A 26,260-nucleotide genomic window follows, 5' to 3' on the forward strand; every position below is an offset into this window, starting at 1 on the left:
TTTTATTACAAATTTTCAAGAAATATTCACAATATTTACATCTGAACAATGATACTGTGAAACACATGTACATATATTTCCTAATAATAAGTATAACCCCCTGCCAACAAATCTAAAAAATAGTAACTTTCTTTTATACTAAGGTCATCATTTCAGGGCACAACTACAATTAATCAAGTACAGTATAAGCTGAATCTGCCATGACTTTGGACTTTGACAAATTGAACTTTTATTAATACTAAGAAAGATGACTTCCAAAGTCAAATTTTTCGGGAAGCAGTGAAATCTTTTCAATGTCGGTGATATATGACTTGAAAGACATTACTAACACATATTTTACAAAGTCTGGTCTGAAGTAAATGATTCTAGTTAAGCAATTATTTGACTACTTCTGCAGTCTACTCTATGTAAATACAAAAGTTTGGTTGTTGTTTTTTCCTTTTTTTTTGAGGGATGCTTTTTTTTCTCCAAATTTCTGAACTAAAATACAAAGCCCGATGACATTCCTTTAGAGAGAATGCATAAATGTTCCCAAGACATTGCACCCAATAACATGATTGTTGATAGGGTTTAAAAGGAGAGCAAAAGAAAACTCAAATAACTAATTTCCAACTGGGGCAGTCTGTTGGTTCATTAGTTTGCACAAACCAATGGGAAAGGCAATTTCATCAGCACATACATGACACACAGATCCTTATGCACAATAGAATCTATGGGAAGCATCTTAATTTTACACCAATAATTTCACTATGGGGTGAAGGGTCTGGAATTTGATGTGTCCAAAAAAAAGAAGATAAGTTTTAATGAATTTACTTTATGGTTTATTTGTATTCTATGGAACTAAGCTTTCCAAAATGTTTTATTCTGAAAACTTTGAAATTTTATATACAACTGTGTTAACAATGAATATAAAAGTGATTTTAAGAGCAGATGATGACTCTTATTTCAAATAATTTAATCAATGTCTTAAATGGTTTTTTTTTACTAAGCATTAGCAAGAAATTTAGACAATACCAGCTGCTTTCAATTTCTAGCTTACATTCATGGCCAAAACCTTATTACCTCACTACATCCAAGTCATTCATAAAGCCATAAATGACTTAAAATCTATGGCCTGTATTCGGAACTCAGGTTTAACTTAGACCATAGTCTAACTCTGTGCTAAATTATGGGAAGCCATACATGTAAAAATTTGTTCATATGGTGTGTTTCTTATGCGCACTGTGCTCTTTCCTAATTCTTTAATGGTAAAGACAATTATCTTATTTATCATTCCCTGACAGTTAAGAATGATTTGAGAGTCAAATGAGCTGATACTATGAACCTTTACTGTTAGATATTTACGTCACAATTGGCTATCCATAGTTAAACCACTACTTTAAACCAGAGTCAAAATTAAGCCCGGCTTCAGAATATGAGCCTACGAAATACCTACAAGGCTGTCTGAAAGAGATGTATGATTCTTCATGCACTCTAAAACAACCTGAAGCTTTATTTAAAACATTTATAGAAGCTCAATTTTAAATCACAAATTTTCAAATTACATTTGGCTAATGTACTATTGAAAGGGCAGATTCTGCACAAGATGGTCAACCAATAATAAAATCAATCCACCATTTTCACAAGAAACATGACAACTTCCTTGTCATACAGAAGCAGGACGATTTCCCTTGCGAAGTAAAGTGAGCTTGAGATAATAGGCAGCAATGTGAAGCACAATCTGAACCAGATTAATGCTCTTCTTCAATGATGTCATGCCTCCACTGCTACAGTAGTTCCCATATCAAGAGTTCTGTTTGGTTCATATCCTCACAAGATTTCCCCCAGGTAGATCTGCTTATCACTGGAACAGGAGAGGACTGGGAAAATGGACACACACAAGAATGTTCATTTAGTACTTCTAACAAGAAAACTAGAGGATATGATATCACAAGTCGACAGAATACTGCACACTGCTGCAATTAACTTTTGTAAGGCAAAATTAACACCAAGATCTTATTACGAAAATATACTTGTGCTTGTTTTTTAATACGACGCTAGTCGCTAACATAATCACTACCACATACACTCACAGAAATGACAATTAGGTAATTTGCAGGCCACAGCCATATCACAAGATACAAAGTTTAAGCTCCAAGGCTGATGAGAGAGCAGTTAAGCCCATCAAAATGATATGGATACCTTGGATTGACTTGAGCACTTGCTTGCTTGTTAGCTGCATAGTTGTAAATATTCTTACTTTTTCAAAATATATATTTATGAATAAATTTGAATCAATTTTTTTAACTTACTGATAGGTTCATGAGGATGGAAGTCAATCTGATTGACAGAGCCAACATGGCCAGGTAGCTTGTATAGGATTCTCCTAGATGTGGTATCCCATACATAGACATGACGATCTGCTGATCCAGCTGCAACCTTACTACCATCAGGAGACCATGAACATCGTAATAAATTCTACAATAAATAAAATAACAGATTTGAAAAGGCATAGTCAAGTGGATAATTTTCAATTTTTAGTACATAGGTTAATTCAATTTCAAGACACTTAGCACATCCATTTGTACATTATCTGTTAATGATTTTTTAAGCTGCAAGAACTGACCAGTGGGAAACTCAGAAACTCGGGGCTCTTTAAAAAGGAGTTAATAGTCACTAAGTCACTTTTAAAGCCCGAGGGGGGGGGGGTGTTTCACAAAGATTTAAGTATGACTTGGAGTCGCCCTTAAATGCTAACGCATAAATGGTATGAAATGTGCATCTTATTGATCAATACATTGTAGTGCATGTCCTTTAACAAGATCTGACCAATGCGGTCATGCCTTTTATACTGCACACTAATAAGCAAAAAGTGCAACATCCCCCCCCCCCGTTGCATGCAACACATTACCACAACAGTCGGATCGTGATCAAGTTACATGTGCTGTGAAGTGTTCAATGAGGTTGCACAACACAATGGTATTAGCATGATTTAAACCTTATTAAAAGACTCAGCTATTTTGGCGGTATCATGCACCCCCCCTCCCAGCATCTCATCTTGGCCACCGTTCGCACATATATTAGTAACATCACTCACCTTTTCAAAGTTGTGTTGGTGTCCCTGAAATATCTTCACACATCTTTCTGGTGAAGCAAACGGTCGTACATCCCAAATTCGTACTAAAGGACAGTCAGGAAAAGAAAAGAAATTCATCAATGACTTCACACATTAATTTATAAAATCAGGATTATACAATATGATTTCATACAAGTAACAAAAAGTACTGGTAGTGATTTTGAAAGGAGTTTAAAAAAACAAGCTTCATAATCTTCCCTACCAACTTTTGAAATGAAAAAAAAAAATTCTAAATCAAAGGAAAGTGCAAATAGAATATTAGATTTGATTATTCAACAGACATTCATGTACAGATGAAGCATCATCAGGATGAATAAACAAGTTCAACCGTTGACTGTAATAGTGTACTATTGTTACCTCTCTTTGATATGATACCTATGCTAACGTTCATGCAAAAATGTGTCAATGATTATTAGAATACATGTATGAGAAATCAATAACATGTTTTCTCATAATACTTACACGTATTATCCATGGAGTTTGAAACAATATAGGACCCATCAGGACTTAGTTCTAACCCAGTCACAGAGTCACTATGACCAGACATCTTGTAGAGTAGTCCATTCTTTCTCAGATCCCACACCTGTATGAAGAGAAAAAAAATGATTTATAACCATGTAACATCAGCCAGGTTCTCTATTAAATACCATTGGAAACTTCTGAGTATCTATTCTTGAGCAAATTGCGATCTCCACAACAGAGATTTTATTTTGCATCAAATTATATCAATTTCTTCCTCTTATTTTACCACCTCCTGAGTCAACATAATATCAGAGTGTGGAAAATAAAGGCAAAAAGAAAACTGACACCTCAGGACTTGTAAAGTGATTAAACCACAAATCTCCAACTTGATTTCTTTATCAACAATGAATTTTTTTCCCTTGGTAATCACTAGATAGAATAAAATGCCCTAAAATGACTTACCTTGATATCATTGTCAATACCACCGGAGATAATCTGGTCGCTGGTATCATTGAAGGAAACAGCTAAGACCTGGTAAGTACTTTGGAACGTCTGGGCACAGCCCCGTTTTCTTGTATCCCAAATCTATTCATCAAAAGTAGTCAAAATAAAATGCATGTTATCCAATATAGTCATTTATTATGACTTCAATGGTTAGATTGAAACACGTGTTATTTGGTTTGTTGGTAACCACTACATGCACTTCATCAGGGCTTAAAGTTTGTATTTTGTCAGTGATGAATTCATAGAGTAATCAAGTTATTACAAACTGAATCTCAGACCATGATGCCCATATCACTGTATAACAAATTTATATGAAAGTATTCATGATATCGTAATGCAAATACAACAGTTTAAAAACACAGTTGTACATTGAAGTATACTTTCAGAAGAGGTGCAACAGATATGAATAAAGCTCATCTGATGTTGATCTCAAAATAGAGATCGGAAATTAAGATCACATTATAACATGAGTTTGGTTCCAATCAATAGCAACTCCTTACTAAATCAGGGTCCTAGACTTACTTTGATGGTTCCATCATCACTACCACTGGTGACTAATGAAGGACCTCTCCTAGCATAGTAACATGAATTGACAAATGATGTGTGTCCTCTCATTCTCTTCACCCTAGCTCCTGTCTCTGTATCCCATAGACATACCATCTTATCTGTTGCACAGGACACAATCTGACTGGAAAGACAATCAAGTACAAAAAATACATAAAATTGGGACTCCTGGACTTGCACATATTAATATAGTCGTAATTCATCACTTTATTAACATTCAAATCGTTCAAACAAAGGAATAAAATATATACAAACATAGGAGCACCCAGGACATACCATTATAATGACTAATTTCTTTTGAATATTTTTATGTTTCCCTAAAATGAGTCACTTTTGAAATATGTACAGTACATGTAGGGAAAAAGATGCTAGGTAATATTCTTATTACCTAAGGATGTTTTGAGTACAGTATTCTTTCCTTCAGATGTTTTTTTTTTTAATATAATAGTCTGAAGTATAATCCTAACATTCAAGATGTTTAATAATCTTGTTGGTTAAGTGAGATTTTGCCATGCAAGTATGATGTGAAAAACTGTGTTACTTTCTTTTATTCTTTTCCTTTTAACTTTTTTTAGGTTTTTAGATTGGATATAAGAAAAAAATCATTTTCTTCAGGAAAAAAAATCAGTTTTCAAATCAATTTAAATTGTAAGAAATTTGAATCTGAAATTCAGTATTTTTCACACTTTCATTCAAATAATCTGGTAGAAGAATGTAGATCAACTATTATTTTGCCAGATCACGACCAGCTGTTAAAAATCTTTTGTTTCGCCAGATGACAACACTGGAAGCTGATACACTATACTTTATCTCTATATACCAAAAATCAAATTACAAGAGGACAATTGCATATGGGAAGGTGATAAAAGAAAATAAAGAATAAAAAAGGATAGATGGAATGACAGATAGTAGCAAATAATCTTTATTGGTTAAGGTGATGGGCAAACTATCATCTTCAAGCCAAGTTGGATGTAGCTATTTTTCTGAAGCAAAGCTGATGAGAGATAGCGAGTACATCCAGCTAGCCGAGGAAGTTATACTTTGCCTCGTCACCTGAAATCAAGGAGATTATTGTAGTTCACATCTGGAACCATTAAAAAAAAAAGAAACCAATATGTATATTCCTCTACAAGGTAAACATTTGTATTTAAAAATCAAGGATTCCTATTATACAGAATTCTGTCAACACTAGATTTACTAATAGCGCATGTATGTAAACTTTTGACCAATCATACAGCAGTGGTTAGCTTAAACTTACCTGCCATCAGTGTTATAATGGAGCTCCATGATAGCACCTTGGTGGCCCTTTAATACTCCATAGTTCTCACACTCTCCATACACATTCCATAAAACTAGAAAAGCAAAATGAAAGAAAGGTTTTATATAGTATCGATGTACACTTCTTACTGCTTTGACAAGAACAGTTAGTGAAAGTATGTCACAAAATTAAAAGTGAATGTTTACTACAAAATAATGCAAGAAAGAGAAACCTCACAATGAAAAGGTGCAGAAACAAGACAAGAAAGATTTTCTAGAGCTATTTGAAAGAGCTTTTTTTCAGACGGTATTTTGGGCATATCAATAAAAATATTGAAAGCAAAAATTAAATTTCTAGATAAAATTAAAAATGATAATATTCATAATTGTGATCATTCTCAGTAAACTATAGGTATTATATACATTACAGAATGTTTACTACATTGAACAGTCACAAGGTTTCATATTTCACCATAATCCTGCAATAATTAACATTTTGATCATTCCAAGTTTAAGAATGGTTTGGGTTGTCGAACAATATTGCATAGAAGGGTATTTGATCCTCATCATGTGTAATGTCATAGCAATACATTGTCCTCCAAGAATAATTATCAAACAAGGTTCACATACCATTTCTTCCCATCAGCTTAGCCAGGTTATTATACACGTGTAATATATAGGAAAACAAAAATTGATTAGGATAATTAATACTGTCCATTTCCTTCAGAGTCTAGTGAGTTGGACGAGTGTCATAAGGATAAGTTCCTCATGTACCTTTCTCATACACTTATTGCTACCCCATCTAAAAGAATAATGGTGACATTGAGATAATACATTTTGAACTGAATATTGCCTTTTGAAAGTTCAACATAACATGCGGCCCTAGTATTATAGACCTAGATACTTACAGATAGACCTGTCAAATGAACCCGATGCCAGTGTCTGTCCATTAGGATGGAATCTAGCACTGAAGATCTCTCCCTCATGGCCAGTCAATAGCATGATAGCAGCAGTCATGCTAGATAGGCGAGGTGGCCCCTGAAAAAAAAAACGATTGGGAAACTTCTAGATATTACATATTTTATACACATGTACATAGTCCAGTCAATATAGGGTTTGACCCACCACTAATTGCAACACTTGATATTCCACTGCAATGCTTTCCAGGAAGGTCCCCTGAACAAAATACTAAAAGTCCCAAAAAATCCAAGGTGTGGAAATTTATGAAATTTGCATATTATGCAAATTAGCCATAAAAAGTTAGAAAAATAAGGAAAATAGTCTAAAAATTACAAATTAAGTGTCCAAAACAATTTTATTTGAGCGGAAATTTATGATAAATAACCTTAATCAATGTTTTTAATCAAAAATGCAAACAAATCTACCTCATTTGCATAATATGCAAATAATATGCAAACAAGATATTGTGATTTTTCTCTCATTGACTGCTTGAAAATTTCAATAATGTTGAAATTACTGTGCTGCTATCACTAAGGACGTTGTATACATTAATATTAAGCTTAGTGTCTGTAGTGTCATTTGCATATTATGCAAATAAGTATCTAACATGTAATAAATATTCAAGGAAACACACTGGTGATACATTCCTCAAAAATTGCAAGTAGATTATCTATTGAAAGTGGAATATGGAAATGCCTTACAGGAAAGTAATACCATATTAAAAGTCATTAAATAGACAATCATAGGAAAATCACAAAATTTGCATTTTATGCAAATTAGCCATAATAATTTGCAAATGAGGAAAATAATCAAAAATTTGGAAATCAAGTGCGGAAAACAATATAAATTGATCCGAAGCTCATGGTAATCTTTACAAATTTAATAATTCTTCAAATAAAAAATTGTAAATAAATGTACATCATTTGCATATATAATTATGAGCATCCTTGTATGAAAACCCCCCAGAAATTTTGATTTTTCTCACACAAACAGTTAAACCCCCATTCAACAGAGAACAAGACCTCTGTAAGACGATAAAACTTGCTTCATCTTTCAAAGGTCTTTCAACGAACTTTCAAAGATCTCCGATGTCTTTCACGATTCCTGATAGATCTTTCAATGGTCTTTATGTTCCTCGTGAGTCCCAAAACTTTTTTGAAACGGTTCAAAAGAGTCTTTCAGTGGTCTTACAGTAAAATTATTTTTTGATGATTTTTCAATGGTCTTTCAATGAATTTTCAAAGTTCTTATTAGTCTTTCTATGATCTTTCGGCAGTCTCTCAAGCTTTTTACGGAGATTACTGTAAGACTCATGGGAGATCATTGAAATATCATCGAAAGATAAATGAAAGACCAGGCAAAGTCTATAGAAAGAATTTTGAAAGATCACTGAAAGCATAAACATCTCTGAAAGACCATTGAAAGATCTCTATAGGACATGTGTCTTTCAGAGTTCTTTGGGGGGTCTATCTGAGCCATTCCACAACAGAGATGACAAATTTCAGTGATCTTGGAGACTGCTGTATAAATTAAGACCTTGCCAATTTTTGGTCTTTGAAAGGTCCTTCAAAGGTCTCCCCTCTGTGGATCTATATCTGAAGTGGAATGTACATGTTATGCAAATAAGCATCCGGTATGTTATAAATAATCAAGGAAACTTGTGATATTTTCCTCTAAAATTCCACGTAGATTATATGTAACCTTGATGACCTTGCTTGGTTGATATTGACTTTTTTCATGAGCAGTTACCATCGGAGCAGATACCCCACTCATATTGTGCAATGATGAGTCAGTTCTACATGGGTCCCACTGTTTGAATGCTTCATATTTCTATCCAAGTCTTGCTCTCTCCTTGACTTGGTAGAGTCTTTGCATTTCTTGCTAGTATAGTCCACGCTAGCATGCTCCTTGATTGTCAAGTGATCAGCACAAGATGTCACACCCAGTACAAATAAAAGCTGGTTAGCTTCGAATATTTGGTCCTTGTAGCACACCACTTGTCTTGGTGGTGAATATGAGTACTTGCTCGAATCACGAGATCTCTGGGCATGGTTTATAAGAGTACCAAAGAGCATTTGCCCATGCGAGCAACATGAAAGCCATTCATAAAGTCATGATAAAGTTTAAAGTGTATATAGACATCTTTCCCAGATACAGGAATCCTCATTAGACGTTCTTGCTGAATCCAGTTGCTGCTTCAGGATGAAGCATCTATTTTCTGTTCTTTAGTCTTTGATGAATGTCCTAAGAATGGCAACTACCTCCAAATATTGTAGCTATAGTTTCTAAGCAAATCGTATGCAAATAATATCAATTTCCTGATATTTATGGCAAATGGAAATTCCTCAGTGAGACAATGAACAACCAAGTAGACGTTAACAGATGAAGGACTAAGCCAGATTATTGCCTTTCCAACAAGAGGACACAACATAACGGAACACCTTTAACATCACTATCAAATACCATCCAACATTGATTAAACAGTGTGTACCCATTCCAGGATTCGTTTGCCACTTTGTGTTACTCATTGGTATACCTTGAGGGTATACAGAGGACTAAACCTTTCAGAAATTATGGTACGACTAAGGATGACTTCTGGAGGAATGCTGAATTTCATAGTGTCATGCAGATGTACTTTGGACAATCATACAACTCTCTGTACTGAAATCCGACAAGTCGAGCATAGGAGATTGAATGTCAATCAAGAGGACTTTGACAAGAACCAAACCATTACCCTTGTCTTCTTCCGACACAAGTTGCCTCAATGAGACACTGGACATAAATTGTGTCGGAAGAAAAGTTTTATAGGAAGGCTTGCGCATGTTGAGCATCAGTAAGGTGAAGCTCAGAATAGCTACAATGCATGAAGGAGGACCATAGAATGGTTTGTAGACAAGCCTAGTACATAATTTGTTGACCGGATTGGCAATGATCCAGGCTGTAACAACTAGCATGTTGGAAGCCCTTAATATCATGCGCTATGACTACATTGGAAGACAACAGATTTTTTAGTCTTAGTATTTACCACTGATCATGATGATGATGACGCTGCTCTGCAAGTCCTGGAACCCTGTTGTGACCCAGACATGGCCAGAGTCAAGCGGGTGTAGCCAAACTACTGAAGAAATTGTTAAAGAAAACAATCTGCATGAAGCTACTAGGCCAGATGGAATCTCTGTTACACTTCTTAATGAGACTACTCATCAGATCTCACCTGCCATAAGTTTGCTTTTCTTGGCCTCCCTTCTGTCGTTCTCATCCATATAAGAAAGGGATGTCAGCTCTAACAAACTACTCACCAATTTCAAATAATGTGCTTTGTTCTTGCCAATCGCATCATCTTGTCAGACTAACAACATGGCTTTAGGACGTGAAGAGCACATTTCCAGTATTTCCCTTAAATACAAATTATATTAGGATAAATATGCATGATTTGAACAACAGTCAATGTGAGAAAATCAAAATATCTTTACATTTTCCATATATATATGGATACCTATTTGCATAATATGCAAATGAGGCAGATTTGCTAGCTTTTAAAAGAAAAACATTGTACTTATTTATTCATCATTAAAATGATGTTCAAATTAATTGCTTTTGACATTTAATAATATAATCTTTGGATTATTTATTTATTTTCCTTATTTCCTATTTTTAATGGCTAATTTGCATAATATGCAAATTAATTTTCATGCATTGTGATGAATTCTCATGCTAAGTGATAGTAGCATATAAATGTCTACATAAATCAAATGTTTTCAAGCAGTCTGTATGAGAACAATTACAATATCTTGAAATATTGATATAAAGATGCTTATTTGCATGATATGCAATTTAGGTAGATTTGTTTGCGCTTTTGAATAAAAACATTAAATACAGTTATTTATCATTACTTTTCGCTCAAATTAAATTGTTTTGGACGCTTAATTTGTAATCTCTGGACTATTTTCCTTATTTTTCTAACTTTTTATGGCTAATTTGCATAATTTCATAAATTTCCACTGCTTGGATTTTTTGGGACTTTTAGTATGTTAAGGGGACCTTCCTGGAAAGCATTGCAGTGGAAAATCAAGTGTTGCAATTAGTGGCGGGTCACCCCCCTATTCTGGCTAGATTGACTGGACTAACATGCATAATTTGTTTAATGAATATTTATTTTCTTTACCCATATACAATACGCTAATACGCCAGTGGCAGACTGTACCAGACTGGAAGAAAAGGGAAAATCTCTTTACTCTCTAACATCATTATCTCTTTTCACAGCATTCATTTCCTTGAATTCACGTATACCAGTGGCAAATGGCTTCAGAGCAGAAAAAAATATTTTTATGAGCCAAATCAACATGTGCGAAGTGCTCATCATGGACAAAAAAGACGCATATCTGAGGGAACTTTTCTCTCTCAAATTAAATCAAAGGGTTATGTTGATGACATCATAAATAAACATGTAAATGTATTGTAAGTACCGTAAGTAACGGTGTATTAACCGCACCTTTTTCTCGGCGGGATAGAAGCAAAAGTCGGGGGTGCGGTTTATACATGGTGACGGGTCTGAGCCAGCCCGCCGTAACCCCTCCCGTACATGTACGATGTCTGCCAGATCACAACACATCGAGTGGCCGGGCGTAGCCGCCCAGGCAATGTCGTTTAGAGGGGTATGAGCCGAGGGTAATGGGAAGCAATTATTATGATCTTAATCAAATATTGTCCATAACAAACGCACCCACCTTCATGACACTAATTTTGACTTTATTCTTGATTCAAAGTAGTGAAGTTCCCTGGCTAATTTAAAAGAGACGCCAAGCATACTCGGTAATATTTTGTCACTGCTGAGCGAGAGTTGAGTGAGCTTAATTATTGCGTTGTAATGTGGTTGTAGTGCGACTTAAGCTGGCGCTATTCAAAGTCCCTTTTCGCGCCAGCTTGTTTTTTTTCCTTCCTGTTTGCTTTTCATAAGATACCATGTAAACCACGCAGCGAGAGAGACGGCACGAAGCCGTAAAAAACAACTGGAAAAAATGTCAATTTCTTTGTTTCTTGAACCTTCCTATAATCCCGTATCCAAAATTCATGCTAAGACATCAAATTTCTGAAAGTGATTGTGAGATTGTGATGCAAGAAATGTGAATGTTTCTTCCTCCTACGCTGGGAAAGACACAGATCATAATTTGATAAGATGTACTGGCATGACTGGTACTGTATCGTAGTTTGCAATGTAATGGCAGTGCTGTGTGTGTACACTGTGACTGTGAGGTGAGTGTATAAGTTGCCAATATTGTCGGCCGGGGACCGTTCTTTCTTTCTAACATTTGTAGATGAATTGATCAAGAACAGCATATTTCCGCATACCGGTAATCTCTTTGGATACTTTGAAATCTTAAAAACTTAGATTTTGTTTCTTCGTACATGTACCTCAAATATGCATGTAAATGTGAGAATTTTTTTTTTTTTTTTTTTTTTTTTTTTTTTTTTTTAGTCCAAAGTTGGGGGTGCGGTTAATACACCGTTACTTACGGTAGACTAAAAGTAAGCTCTAGCATTGCAATAAATTTATACAAAATATCTTAGATTTATTCTTCTTCCCACCACCAATATCACATCAGCCTCTATTATTTTAGGGTGATGAATAAGTTGAAAACTAGCATTTGCAGGTCTTTCAGTTTTTTAATTTATTTTGAAAGATTTAAAATTGGAACAGAATTTTAAAAGGAACTGTAACCAGAGTACAAATTCCAAGGAGGAAATTTTCACTTGACAAAGTATGAAAATTAGTAATACCAATTAAAATATTGTATGAATCCTGTGACAATAGATCAGTAGAGAAGCACTGCCGATATTGCAAAATCATTTATCTTTTGCAAAGCAAGTCTTCCATATTAGAGATTGCCTTCCACATTGGAGACTTGCTTTGCAAAAGGCTAAAAAGAAACACCAACAACAAGGCACAGTCATTCCCATGCACCTCTACTGATCATGTACACTTCTGTTGGAATTTGTCACTGAACCCATAATTCCTTGATTTCAGTTTATAATCATTGTAAAAAGCTTAGAAGTCCAAAGAGATGTATATTTCAAACAAAACAAAACAAAAATGCTTTAAGAAAAGTAGGGTTTACTTGATCAAAACAATACCGGTAATCAAGAGTGCATTTTTTTAACACTGTAGTTTAGCTTCTGCTGTAATAAAATTCCATCCCATAATGCATTGTCTGTCTGCTGATGCCCACAACCAATGTGTTGATTATTTTAGCATTGAGATAGAACTGTGGATGTAACCAGGTATGGCAAAACCCACAAAAAATTACATTGTTGATTATAGATTTTATAGATTAGACCCAAACCCAAGATTACATGTGAAAAAAATTACCCACATGTTGTATACTTTTTTCCCAGAGCTTTTTCAAAGTGTAAACTTTTTTTTGATACACACTGTAGTATTTCTTGAAAGAGTATACAATTAGAGTGTTCATTAGACCTACATTTTGTCTTTTTCAATTTGTTCTTCTACCTGATAACTAGCATTCCAGCTTACAGTATATCTTAATACAGAACTCCCAATCAAAAACTGGATGAGATCTTTAATGATACCTCTCTATAATCAAGAACAGGATGCCATGCCTACTTTATTTTGAAAAATAAATGGAGAAAATTTGATGACCCCCTTCTAGAATAATTTGACTTAGTTATATTCCTACAGTACCAGTCAGCAATCTTTGAGCATACGCGGACACGCGGCGAGCCATCCAACCCGGATGTGTGTCACACGCGCGACTACACGAGAGCAGGTGCTACTATTTCTCTTCGCGTGTCATTTTGCTCTCGTGTCAATAGCGTGTTACACTCGGCGTCGATCTTTTGTGATCGAGCCATTCGTCATGGTCAAGTGACCAGAGTGCCATACGCGGTTTTTACACTCGACAAATCCGAACAAAAGAGCTCTAATTCGAGTTGCTTTTGCGTACAAGTAGATGTTCATGTATTGCGTTTTGATAGTAAACGCTATGCGATCGAGGTGGACAGGGAGGCACCGGCCGCGCCGCTGCTCTTGCTGCGCCATGCGGCACGAAGACGGAGAGCACCTGCGCTGCATGCACACTTCACTGGCACGGCGCTCCCGGTTACCGGCCCGGTTCTCCGGCGTGCGACAGCTTGTGGTTGGCTTTGCGTGCTTGATCATGCTCCGGTCAAGCAAAAGCAATTCAGAATTTAAATGTGAATGAAGGAATTAACAGGAGCCTACATCAAGAGAACATAAGATCTAGGATTTTACTCACATTGTTCTCTCGTTCCTCACCGGTCCCTCAATGACCCAAACAATCCAAGATTCATTCCAAGATTCATATGTACAATGTGTATGTTTGTGATTTTTTTTCTAGTGTCAAGGCCCGTAATAATACGGTTTCGGAGATATTATGCATGATGATTTATTATTCATTACTATTGTTCATATTGTCATTGTTGATATACTAGTATCATTTGTTTTAATAATCTGAGTTCCTCTCTCTATTATTTTGAGGTTTGTCTTCTTCCCTTCTTTTTTTAAATGACCATACAATTGTGATTTTTTTGCATGGTCAGCTTCCCAACTTTTGGCTCAGCCCCCCCCCCCCTCCCCACTTTGAATACCGGTTCGCGGCCCCTGATGAGTGTAGAAAAGGGTGATGATGTCGATGCCGTACTAATAACGATGATATGAGTGATGGTTATGATAATGATTAAGTGGCCATTGGCGGCGAGGAAGCCAAACAATTCAGGGGCGGGCACCAAAAATTTTTGACAAGCAAGCAAAAAAAAAAATTATCAACCCAAAATTTTAGGGGGGAACACAGGAAACAAAATTGACAAGCAAAAAACAAATTATCAACTAAAAATTTAGGCTTCTGCCGCCTGTGCATGTGGCAATAATGAGTATGACAAGGCGATGATGGAGGATGGGCATGTAAAAGACATGTTTTTATCTTTACACAATTATACTCTATCATCTGTAAAAAAGGGATTTGTTATGATGGATACTGATGACAGCATCGGAATAAGTAGGCCTACAATTTTTTTTTAAAGTGGTAAGGTTCACCACAGTGGCGTACGCAGGATTTTTGAAAGGGTGGGGGCCCAGCTGAATGAAATGTTGACGAGCAAAAAAGGTCTACACCACAAATTTTACGTTTCGTACCCAACACAAATTTGACAAGCAATTTTTTCCGACTTTTCTTCAGGGGAGGGGGGGTGGGAATAAAAAACTTTGGCGGGGGGGGGGGGGGGGGGTGAACACCTGTACCCCCCTTCTGCGTACGCCGCTGATCCACCATTATGGTCTGTTGTCAGTTTCCATTCAATATTTTACTTACAACGTAATATGATGTACCCCGCTATATATGAAATATTTTATTACAGATGAATTCTCTTGATCATCATTATTTTTTAAAATAAAGTACGACCATACAAATTTGATCACGATAATGGCATTGAATGATGATGATGATAGTAATGGTGGTGATGATTATGATGATCTTAGAAACGATGACAATTGTATGATGAGGATGGTGTGACCGTAATGATTGTGGTGATAAGGACGATGATGTTGATCCCGTGTTGATAACAACGATAATTACAGAGATGGATATAATGATGAAATGTGGCGATAGTGAATATGACATGGCTATGATGGAGAATGGGCATGTAAAAAGAAATTTAAAAAAAATGTTTACAAGAATATAATATCAGCGGTAATAAAGGATTTGTTGAGATTGGTGTGATGCATTCTGATTACATCATCGGAATAAATAGCCTAATTTAATTTTAAAAAAGTGGTAAGGTTTTTGAGTGTTTCTCATCAAGAAAAACTAAAAGCTAAGACTTGAAGAGGTTCCACATGTGAATTATCATCCATGACGCTGACAGAGCTGCAACCCTCCTCAGTTTGTGCGAGGCTCGATCCCTGGACATCGTGATTAACGTATCTGATATCAACCAAAGATAATTCGCGTTGTTTGTGACTATTGGATACCATACCACATAGGAGCATGAATGTCTTCGCTCAGGTAAGATTTTCTTGTTTCAGATGAAATACCGAAATTGCAAAGTGAGAAGAGTGAACAATGGGCCAGGCCATACGGGGAGGGGTGGAGTTTCCAGGGCAGGGGGATCAATTCAAAATTTGATTGTGAATAATGGGTACGTGATATAATGTCATGATGATGCAGGGGCCGCGGTATCGGGGGGGGGCTTCAGCCCCCCTTGTTTTTACAAAACCATGTACAAAAACGTAAAAATTACCACTGTGAGTGTGGCGTGATTTTTTGCAGGGTAAGCCTCCCCCCCCCCTTTAAAACCATTCCGCGGCCCCTGTGCTGTGATGCTGGTAATTCTAATGATAATGAGGGGTATGATGATGAATTTTTATGATGTGGGTTGTGACGATGACGGTAATATATTCTTTTTTAAGACCATGAACTTCGGCGACGAGGGGGCCTATAAAGTATAATGTATAAGGCTAGAGTATAGATTCGAATTCGTCATGATAAAAAAAATAGGTGGTTTGCCTGTTTTCATTCAATGTTCATCACAATAAACAGAATATGTTTTGACAATGAGAAATGTTTTAACAATGAGATATTAACTATAATGTATTATAGGTGATAAAAAACGGATAACATTATTAAGTCACTACCAGTACTCGAGCCTCGCCTTCTAATTGTCTATAGAAGCAGAGCTAACCAGGCCAGGGAACTAAAGCAGAGCCTGGCTGTTGTAGCTCGTGTCTAAAGACCATGCATGTAGTATGTACCGGTATCGTGTGGTACGCAGATAAAGTTACTCATTCGGATATTTGTAATTCCATGCAAATTATTTACGATTTGAAGCCAGTCTTAAAGTAGTACAATACAATCGGCAATATGCACAATGCACAGATTTGTAATAAATATCAACTTTAATAAATGACGGGTTATCCCTTTCTTTGCAGAACTCTCTAACTAACGTTGACCTGCTCCCAAATAATGCGATACTATGGTATGGCATTCGCAAATTTCCAATAAAAAATATATGCAGGAGAGTCATACAGTGAGCCATAAGATAAAGGCAAATGGACTTATACTGACGTTCAGATTTTTTTTAATACAAAGCAGAGGCAAAAATGAAACAAAGGAATTTTTTTTTAAAAGATAGGGAACTATGAAGCCATAAGATGAAACTTTTAGAAAGGAGTTGAGTCGAGATTGGGCAATGGGAATGGTAGAATGATAACTACCAGTACTCAAACAAAATTATTTTAAATGAACCGACAAAGCAATCATGGCATAAATTCCTTGCATAATGGGGGACGCCCCCCCCCTCAAAAAAAAATCCAAGCAGGTCAAGATAATGTTATCACCCCCTTCGGGCTGGAGCTACGCCACTGGGGCAAATGATAATTTGGTACTAAAAAATAAAAGGGGCATAACTACCCCTAGAGCCTTCTATTAACTTGTAAGCTATTTGATCTGTTCACGAACATGATTGCGTATTATACGGCTTCATATTAATTCTCGTCATTGGATGGAAGATGGGTTATTGGGTGGGAACGGAGTTTGTTTTTATTTACCTGAACGTTTTTATAGATTTTTATTTCTTTTTTCTCACCTCTCCCGCGAGCCCTCCCGTTGTTCATCTTTCTTCCTCCTGCAATTTGTTCTTACTCTTATCTGATCATTAACTATCCTCTTCCTCTGCTTTATGACCTTTTTTTTATTGTTTTACCTACAAAAATTAGGAGTTAGGCCTGCACACCAGAACAAAAGTTTATTCTTATTTTAAAGAAGTTTACCCTGACAAAAGTTTAGTGCGAAGTAGTAAAAATAAAAAAATATTGCCGACGGTTTGATGAAAAAAATCATCAGAGAATAAAATTCATTAGAATTTCGATTTAATTTGTGACATGTGCTAGAATTCTTTCCTAAATATTGAATAGCAAAAAATAAATGAAATGTTTTTTCTAAGAAAATTGAAATGCTTTTTTCCCGAGCATCCCGGCTGAGCATTCAGTATATCAGTAGACAAATCATAAATTTTATACCCGTTCGTAAAAAGGAAACCAAACGGAGTCATCATTAAAAAGTTACTTCACTTACTAATATGCATCCTTTATAACATGTACATAACATAATGGGGAAGCTGCTCGTTTACGACGTCACAAATTAAAAGATTAAAATTCTAATTACTTAATATTCATTTGATTTTCCTCAAACCTTCGCCTTTTTTATTATTATTTTTCTGCTATTTTCACAGCAAATCTTTCTTCGGGTTGAACTTCCCCTTCAAAATGGAGACTTGATCAACACTTGTAATGAAATAGGTATAAATGATCAAATACTTTCAAAATTGAGGAATTTCAATTTCGACATTGCTATTAAGCTCACAGACATGTTTCATCATAATTCTTACATACGTATGAATATGCTAAGGTAGTTTGCAAAATTCTCAGCTTTGGGTCATTGGACATTGCATGCTGCATATTCGATTTTTGTTGTATCCTGGCTTTGTATAACGTACCCGGCCTTGGCAAGTACAGTACATGCCCAAATCGTCAAGCATTACTGATATCCAGTTTGTCGAATATCAGGCATTAATCACAACCCATCGTCATAATCTCTATGTCGTACATCATTTCTTGTGTATTTATTGAATCAACTAAATCACGATATTTGATCAAAATATAGAAAAAAAATCAAGTACAATAAAATAAACAATATCCCCCAAAGAATGTATGTTATATGCAGACAACCCTTATTTCTACAGAGAAAATTTACTTTTTTCTTGACGTCACCACCATATCAGGTTCATAACATAAGAAAACAATCTTATTATCGTCATCATCACATCACCACCATTATCCTCATCCTCGATCATTCCGTTTTCTCGAATGCTGACTGTTCGTGATTGGACAATGGGAGGGGGGTCATCGCTGAATAAAACATCAAAAGACTCCGTTGCGTAACTTTGGTTGCAACAGATTCTTCCTATTGTCAGCTGTTAGCGGTAATTCACACCTTCATCCATTGTTCACAAAACGTGCGAGACGATGTAATTAATTATCCCCATTCAAGTCGCTACAGCTTGGGGCGTTCAATTCAAAGCTTCTGCTGTTATAAAAAGGATATTAAGAGTTAGTATCTTTCCTAAATGAATGCTCAAGTGCATTGGGGTCTTTATACAATAAAACACATCTTGAACAATATCAATTAGAAGCAGCTCAGATCCTCATGGAGGCTGATTATTATCCAAGCACAGACACACTGACACTTCAAAATAGAGTGAAGAATTAATGCTTACAATAAATATTTATGTTTAACTCCGATTAACTCGCTACCCATTGGCCGACACCATGCACAGTGCAAGTGAAGCATCGGAAAATTGACGTTTTTTATTTTTTTTTGTATGAAAATACCTTTGAACTTGGGGTCCAATTCACAAAATCATTTCCCCTAAAAGGGGAAGGAAAGACCGAGAATGAAAAAGCAAAAAAGAGGAAGTGCGTATATGTAGGCAAAAAAAATATGTATGAATGACCGGCCGAGAATGAAAACCCAAAGAGAGAAGGTAGGAAATAAAATGAATGTAAACCAGAGAGAGAACGTTGGAGATATATAATAATGTATGAAAGACAGAATGAAAAGGAAAAGAGAGGATTAAGGTAGGATAAAAAAAGGTCGAGAATGGAAAACCGAGGAGAGGAGGATAAGAGAAATATGAAAGATCGACTATAAACCAATGAGAGAAGGTGGAATGATTTATGAAAGACCCGGGGGGGGGGGGCACTTCCATTCACGAGTGGATACCATGCGCGACCATGGGGTCTCGAAAAGTACCCTAAACACGTAATTTCCATATTCTGAAACCTTACCCTTAACGAGTATTGGAAACAAAATGATACTCTTGGCAAATGTTCTCTGAAATGAACCCCAAAACAAGTACAGGAATGTTTTATTGTTACGAGTCATTCGGTCGTCGGCTTTACCTTATTTGGTTTAGTACGACCCACCTTCTACACCTCGCGCAAATCGGACTCTAAACACGAAGTGTTGGGGCAAAAAGGACATCCTTTATAAAACATTTTAATTTTGTTTTATAATCCCCGCAGATTCGACCCTAAACACGTAATTTTCCTAGCGAAATAGATACCCTTTTTTCATTATTTTTGTGTTTTTGACACCCTAATCACGTTACGTACGTAACGTGCCCTATCATGAAAAAGACATCCTTTTTACGTTTTTTTTGGTCGCGCATGGTATCCACTCCTCAATGTAAGTGGCCCCCCGGGATGAAAGACCGAGAATAAAAAAGCAAAGAGAGAAGGTACATGTAAGAGAAATAAAATAAATACAGAAAAAAATTGGGAATTAAAAAGCGAAGAGAGGTAGGAGAAAAAGAAAGATCGAATATGGAAAAGCAAAGAGGTAAATTAGGAGAAATAAAATAAGAGTGTGAAAGACCAAGAATGAAAAGCAAAGTGGAGCCAGGCCGCGAGAATGAAAAAGCAAAGAGAGGGGGTTGAAAATGGAAGATCGAGGATGAATAACAAAATTTAAGTGAAGGTAATTCAGAGATATAAAAAAAAATGTAAAGCCGACTGACCGAGAATGAAAAAGCAAAGAGAGGAGGCAGGAGAAAAAAAAGAAAGATCGAATATGGAAAAGCAAAGAGGTATAGGTAGTAGAAATAAAATTTGGTGTGAAGGGGGCTGAAACTGTTAAGACCGGCCGCGCCCCCTCCCTCGGCTCCCCTTGTCCCCCCTTGTCTGCTTTAGCTGGATATACATGTATATTGCAGATGAATTCCATATAACTGCCATTTTAATCACCCCCCCCCCGAAGATAATGAAAATGGAAGATTTTCTTTGCTTATGTGAATGTAATGTTTGGTTTAAAAACATGAACCTATTAAATCAGAGCCTAGTTAGAAGGGCGGGAGGCAGACGGGTGAGGAGTGTTGGTTGAATGAGGTCAGAGGCGATATCAGTAATGCATGTAAAGGCGTACCACGAAAAAAATCAATTCCATTCAAATTTAAGTTTGAAATTCCGAATTATCATCAATTTAAAATACATTGTAATAATCAAAAGAAACACAATATAATTCACACAAACAATTAATATAATCAAATATATAACAGCATAAGCTTATGAAATGTAATACATTTTGAATTTGGCAAGATAAATGATGAGATCAATTCAGGATCAATTTTATTTTTACAAAACTTAAAGGTTACGTGAATAACAATGAATAAACAGAAAAACAGAGATATGGCATTGCAATCAACTTTTCTTGTGGTTGGGTCGGCCAAAGTTTTTATATTTATGTATAATATATTGATGTTTGATTATTAAGCCATACAATATTAATTTAAGAACAGAGTTCAATAAAAGGTGTAACTTAAACACACTGGAAGTTTTAAAGGTACATGTATCTTACCTCAATATAGAGATTGTAATTAAAATCAATTCAACAAATGTATGTAATGGATTGTAAATCAGTACATGTAGATGTACTACAGTTGTAGATACATACATGTGTAGATACATACATGTGTACATGTAGATGCCTTATTGATACAAACTCTGTAAGATCGCCGAGGAACCCGGCGCAGCTAGCTAAGGACAAAAAAAAACTACTCCGATCATATCCAGACACAAGTGAAATCTTGGATTTATCAGTCGATATGACATACAATACATAAATACTGTACAGGTATAGCCGAGGCACAAGTCATGTCTCGTGAAGACGAAATTATAAAGCAGTGCAGAACTCTACACAATATACATTCTGTAGGTGCACTGGGAATAGTTTGTAAGTAGATTTATTCAATTCTGGGTGGATTTTTTATCATAAATATTCACGCAGCTACGACCGGGCGGTTAACAGTTACCGTATCAGTGGAGCGGAGCTGCCAGTCGCCGCGCACCGCTAGCGCGGCCCGTATCATGCGGCGGACCGTGCTATCCGCTTCATGCTCGAGAGCGGAATCGAGCGGTTCATCTGCTGTGCGACATAACATGATATCATTCGCGCGGAGTGTCATTTTTACACTTGACACTCGGCAAGAGCGAGCGGACACACAAGCGCCGACCGAGTGTCAGTTCTACACTTGTCACTCTGTAAACAATGGACGCACCTCTCGTTTCAAAAATCAGAACACTCGAATACATGGCAGAGTGTGCTCTAGCGTGACATTTGCGTGTCAATACGCTGCGACGGCCGGAAATGGCTCGCCGCGTGACCGAGTGTACTCAAAGATTGCTGACTGGTACTGTATTTCTATACCCTTGCACAATAGTCAGATAGCATGAGGGTAAGTGGACTTTAAGATACTTGACCTTTAACCCTATCTTAACTGGGCTATGTCAGACCAACATATAAAGGGGGGGGGGGTCAATTTTACCCCCCTCAGATCTCGGCGTTGATCGCCACGATAATTTGCACGGGCGTAGAGCCAGATGTAAACTACAAGACTGTAAAGTAAAATTTTCAAAAATCAATTGCTTCTGCTTTTTACTAATTAATTATGCAAATAAGCATATCAAATTTGCCTTAATTTTGTTTTTAGAGTATGTTTTTGCATTTAACTCAACTTAAAGCAAGTAGAATGCTAATTTTTAGTATATAGATTTTTACATTTCTAACAAAAATCTACAAAATCTTATTGAGTGTTTAATTCTTATGTATTTTCTGTTTTTCAAACTATTTTCATTGTTTTTTTTTCAATGAAATTTGTGATCATAAGTAACGAAAAATAAATCCATTTAAACCAACAAAAGTAAAAATAATCAGAGATTTGTGATTTTGGTTGAAAAACACAATTTGCATTGAAAATATGCCTCAAAATATGACAGAGATTTGCTACGACACTTCTGATGGGGAAATTTGCTTGAAGTCAGCCGGAGCGAAAGAAACTGCATGCTGCATTTCATGTGTGCAGAGCAATTATTATTATCTCTTGATTCTTGGCACATGTCAAGTTAAATAAGGGAGCATTATTTGTATTTAAGTGACCAAACAAGCTGGGCGTAGACTAGACCACAAGCTTCAGTCTCTGTATTTTGGTTGTTCTGCTGAACTGCGTTTGCTCACTCACCAATATATAGACTGAAGAGCTTGGAGGCCTGGACGTACAGACAACGTATTTTAGCAGTAACGTTAGATCTAACAGCGGAAACCCGATTTTCCGATCGTTTTTTAGTACATAAAATGTCACATTTGGAAAAAGAAATCACATCCATATTTACGAAAAAATGTTTAAAATTAAGAAATATCATACCTTAGACCGCAGTTACCGCTAATTCCTTTGAAATGATGATTGAAACATCGTCATCTTCGATCCTTTCGTTGGTCAATGTAAGTTGCCACCTTGGATGACGTCATCATCCTTACAGACGTATTTACCAGTCGCTACCTATCGCGATTTGTGCCGCTGCTTTGCGCTTGTACATGTTGATGTGCTTGTGTTCGGAACTTGTCGGTCGCATTGATTGGCCAAGATATCGAAAATTTAATCGGAAAGCCTTAATAAAAGCACAACTCGTTGACAGCTGCCATATTTTCCTCTCCGGCAGAAAATTAGAAAATAAGGAATAACTCGGGGCATAACTCATCGGTAACGTATATTTTCGATATTTTATCGATTTTGCATAATATCAATAGAAAGATTAGAGGCTACCGAAAACAATGGGCCTTCGTTCAAGATAATATGTCATTTAGAATCTAAAAGAAATAAAAAATCTGGACAAAAACGGTCCTCCGAATTGTCGGGCTTGCAGGCTTGCACTAACAGTAACACATTACCTTCGGTGAATAGAGATTATAAATATATTAAAATGTCAGAAATTGTTGAATAAATCCCCACAAACGATGGTTATTCCTAGTCTTGAGGACGCAATGATGATGATTTTTTTTAGATATGTCTTATATTTCTTCATCATTGACGTCTTGACACTCTCTCCATAGTGCCTTCAGCGAACGACCAAAACAAAGATGGATTTCCCCCCAAAATCCATCTTTTTAAACCGAACTCACTAGAATTTTGTTAATTTTATTAATTCTTACACCTTCCTACGCCTAATGCGTAGGAAGGTTTTAAATATTACTTTAAAAAATGTAAAAAAAATGAAGATTTCTTACCTAACTGATGCCGCGTAGACCTCTCGTTCCACATGTAAACAACGGAAATACAATAGCGTCGACCCTTGAACCGCTTATGTATGACGTACTTCCGGAAAGCAATGCCGTCTTAACGAACAATTTAGAGATAAAAAATCTTATTTAACAAATATTAAAATTATTTCGTGATCATAAATAATTTATATATATTGATATAAATTATTTATGATCACGAAATAATTTTAATATTTGTTAAATAAGATTTTTAACAAATATTAAAATTATTTCGTGATCATAAATAATTTATATATATTGATATAAATTATTTATGATCACGAAATAATTTTAATATTTGTTAAATAAGATTTTTTATCTCTAAATTGTTCGTTAAGACGGCATTGCTTTCCGGAAGTACGTCATACATAAGCGGTTCAAGGGTCGACGCTATTGTATTTCCGTTGTTTACATGTGGAACGAGACACAACGAACAATTGTCCATAGACTGTGTACAACGGATAGATCGTCTCCGCACAGCGATTCAAAGACCGCTGATTGGTCAATCGCGCAGATCACGTCATGACCACGTGGTCCCAAAAATAATTCCTTCGGACTGCGTGCGGAAGTATCGATAGCGATAACGATATCCGGTCGCGTTGTGTACGCCGTAAATAGTTTTGGTTCGTGATCGGATCGCTCCGGTATCGATCGAAAATTATCGAAACTCTGCAATTTCATGCATATTCACGCGACGCTCCGAAACCCGGAAGCCAATTGACTTTGTGCACGTTGCGATAGACTCTACAAATTCCAACGAACACGATGGCATATAGACGCTAATTCGTAAGATTTTGACGGAAAAGCAAGAAGTAATCGAAATTTGCTTACCTGTGCAGTATCGGTGAGAAAATAGATCCTCCGAGAATACCTTTCATAATTCATATAAAATACGGGAAAGTGAAATTCTAGGTCGATTTTGGTACGAGGTGATAGAGAATTGCACACTTGTTTTGGTGGAATTCTGTGTGGGGAAATACAAGGCTTGCACTGCGCATGCTTACTATATTTTCATTCATAAATTGGTTCTCGGCAAGGGCTGGATGACGTCATGTAATAAGCAAAAATGTACACGACCGCTACGTTCACGCTCCGCTATCCGTTGTACACAATTGTTCGTTGTGCGAGAGGTCTACGCGGCATCAGTTAGGTAAGAAATCTTCATTTTTTTACATTTTTTAAAGTAATATTTAAAACCTTCCTACGCATTAGGCGTAGGAAGGTGTAAGAATTAATAAAATTAACAAAATTCTAGTGAGTTCGGTTTAAAAAGATGGATTTTGGGGGGAAATCCATCTTTGTTTTGGTCGTTCGCTGAAGGCACTATGGAGAGTGTCAAGACGTCAATGATGAAGAAATATAAGACATATCTAAAAAAATCATCATCATTGCGTCCTCAAGACTAGGTTATTCCTGTCCAGGCATAGACAAACAAACATTAAGAAACCCTTCTCTCCAGTCATTTCAGAGTCTACCACATAGGAAGTCATCACGCTTTAAAGTTCGTGCGATTGGTATAAACTGCTTGTTCTATAGAGATATCACGATTTCGTGATTGTCATGCTGGCATGGCACACAAGCTAAATCGCATAATTGGGTTATTATGGGTATCGGAACAGTCGTACATAATTGTCGATGTCGAGTCGATTTTATTCTTGCTTACTAAATGGCGTTAATTCTTACCGCTTGTATGACAGCATTTTGTTGATTGCTTGCAGCCACAAGTTCATGATGCTTCGATCTTTTAACTGCAACTAAAGCACCTTCCTCTGCTTTCCGTTTGTGGTCCATCACCGGCATGATATCGAAAGATCGAGGTGTACGATCTCGCTAATTGATTAGCTGGCTCGATAACATTGCAAGATGGCGCTATAGTAGTTGGCATCAAAGCGCGTACATGAACAAAATTCGAATGATAAAAAATATAACGACCAGCATAATTTCACCGTTTTGTGAAATTAAGCAAAATTCTAAAATGTCATAACTTTCTTATTTTACATCAGATTTTGATGAAATTTTCAGTGTTATGCTTGTTGGATTTCTCTCTTTTTATTCAAATCAATTTTTCTTGGGGTGGACTTGTCCTTTATTAACAGCCACACACAATTCACATTGGATAACACTTTTTAAAAAAATAACAAGATTATTCCAATAAGACAATAGATCCACAATTAATTTCTTAATCAATCTAATCAACAGAACATACACAACCAGAAGG

General features: G+C 36.2%; 1 protein-coding gene across 1 annotated transcript; it reads right to left on the reverse strand.

The window, feature by feature from the left end:
- LOC121426885 (U5 small nuclear ribonucleoprotein 40 kDa protein-like) lies at positions 1–25,898 on the reverse strand. The gene is made up of 9 exons (XM_041623293.1): positions 25,726–25,898; positions 6,811–6,940; positions 5,904–5,997; positions 4,604–4,769; positions 4,040–4,162; positions 3,578–3,698; positions 3,077–3,159; positions 2,292–2,457; positions 1–1,859 (listed from the first exon to the last, which is right to left on the reverse strand). Exons 1-9 carry the CDS (start codon positions 25,840–25,842, stop codon positions 1,810–1,812), a joined length of 1,050 nt encoding a protein of 349 aa, XP_041479227.1. The 5' UTR covers positions 25,843–25,898; the 3' UTR covers positions 1–1,809.
- Positions 25,899–26,260: the final 362 nt, after the last annotated feature.

This window comes from Lytechinus variegatus, chromosome 1 (assembly GCF_018143015.1).
Source record: "Lytechinus variegatus isolate NC3 chromosome 1, Lvar_3.0, whole genome shotgun sequence".
Taxonomy (NCBI): domain Eukaryota; kingdom Metazoa; phylum Echinodermata; class Echinoidea; order Temnopleuroida; family Toxopneustidae; genus Lytechinus; species Lytechinus variegatus.

Coding starts and splice junctions, on each gene's coding strand:
- LOC121426885 (XM_041623293.1), bottom strand. CDS start 25,842: ATGCCGGTGATGGACCACAAACGGAAAGCAGAGGAAGGTGCTTTAGTT. Junction 3,699..4,039: donor GTATTGACAATGATATCAAG/GTAAGTCATTTT, acceptor CTCTTCATACAG/GTGTGGGATCTGAGAAAGAA. Junction 3,160..3,577: donor AAACTCCATGGATAATACGT/GTAAGTATTATG, acceptor ACTGTCCTTTAG/TACGAATTTGGGATGTACGA.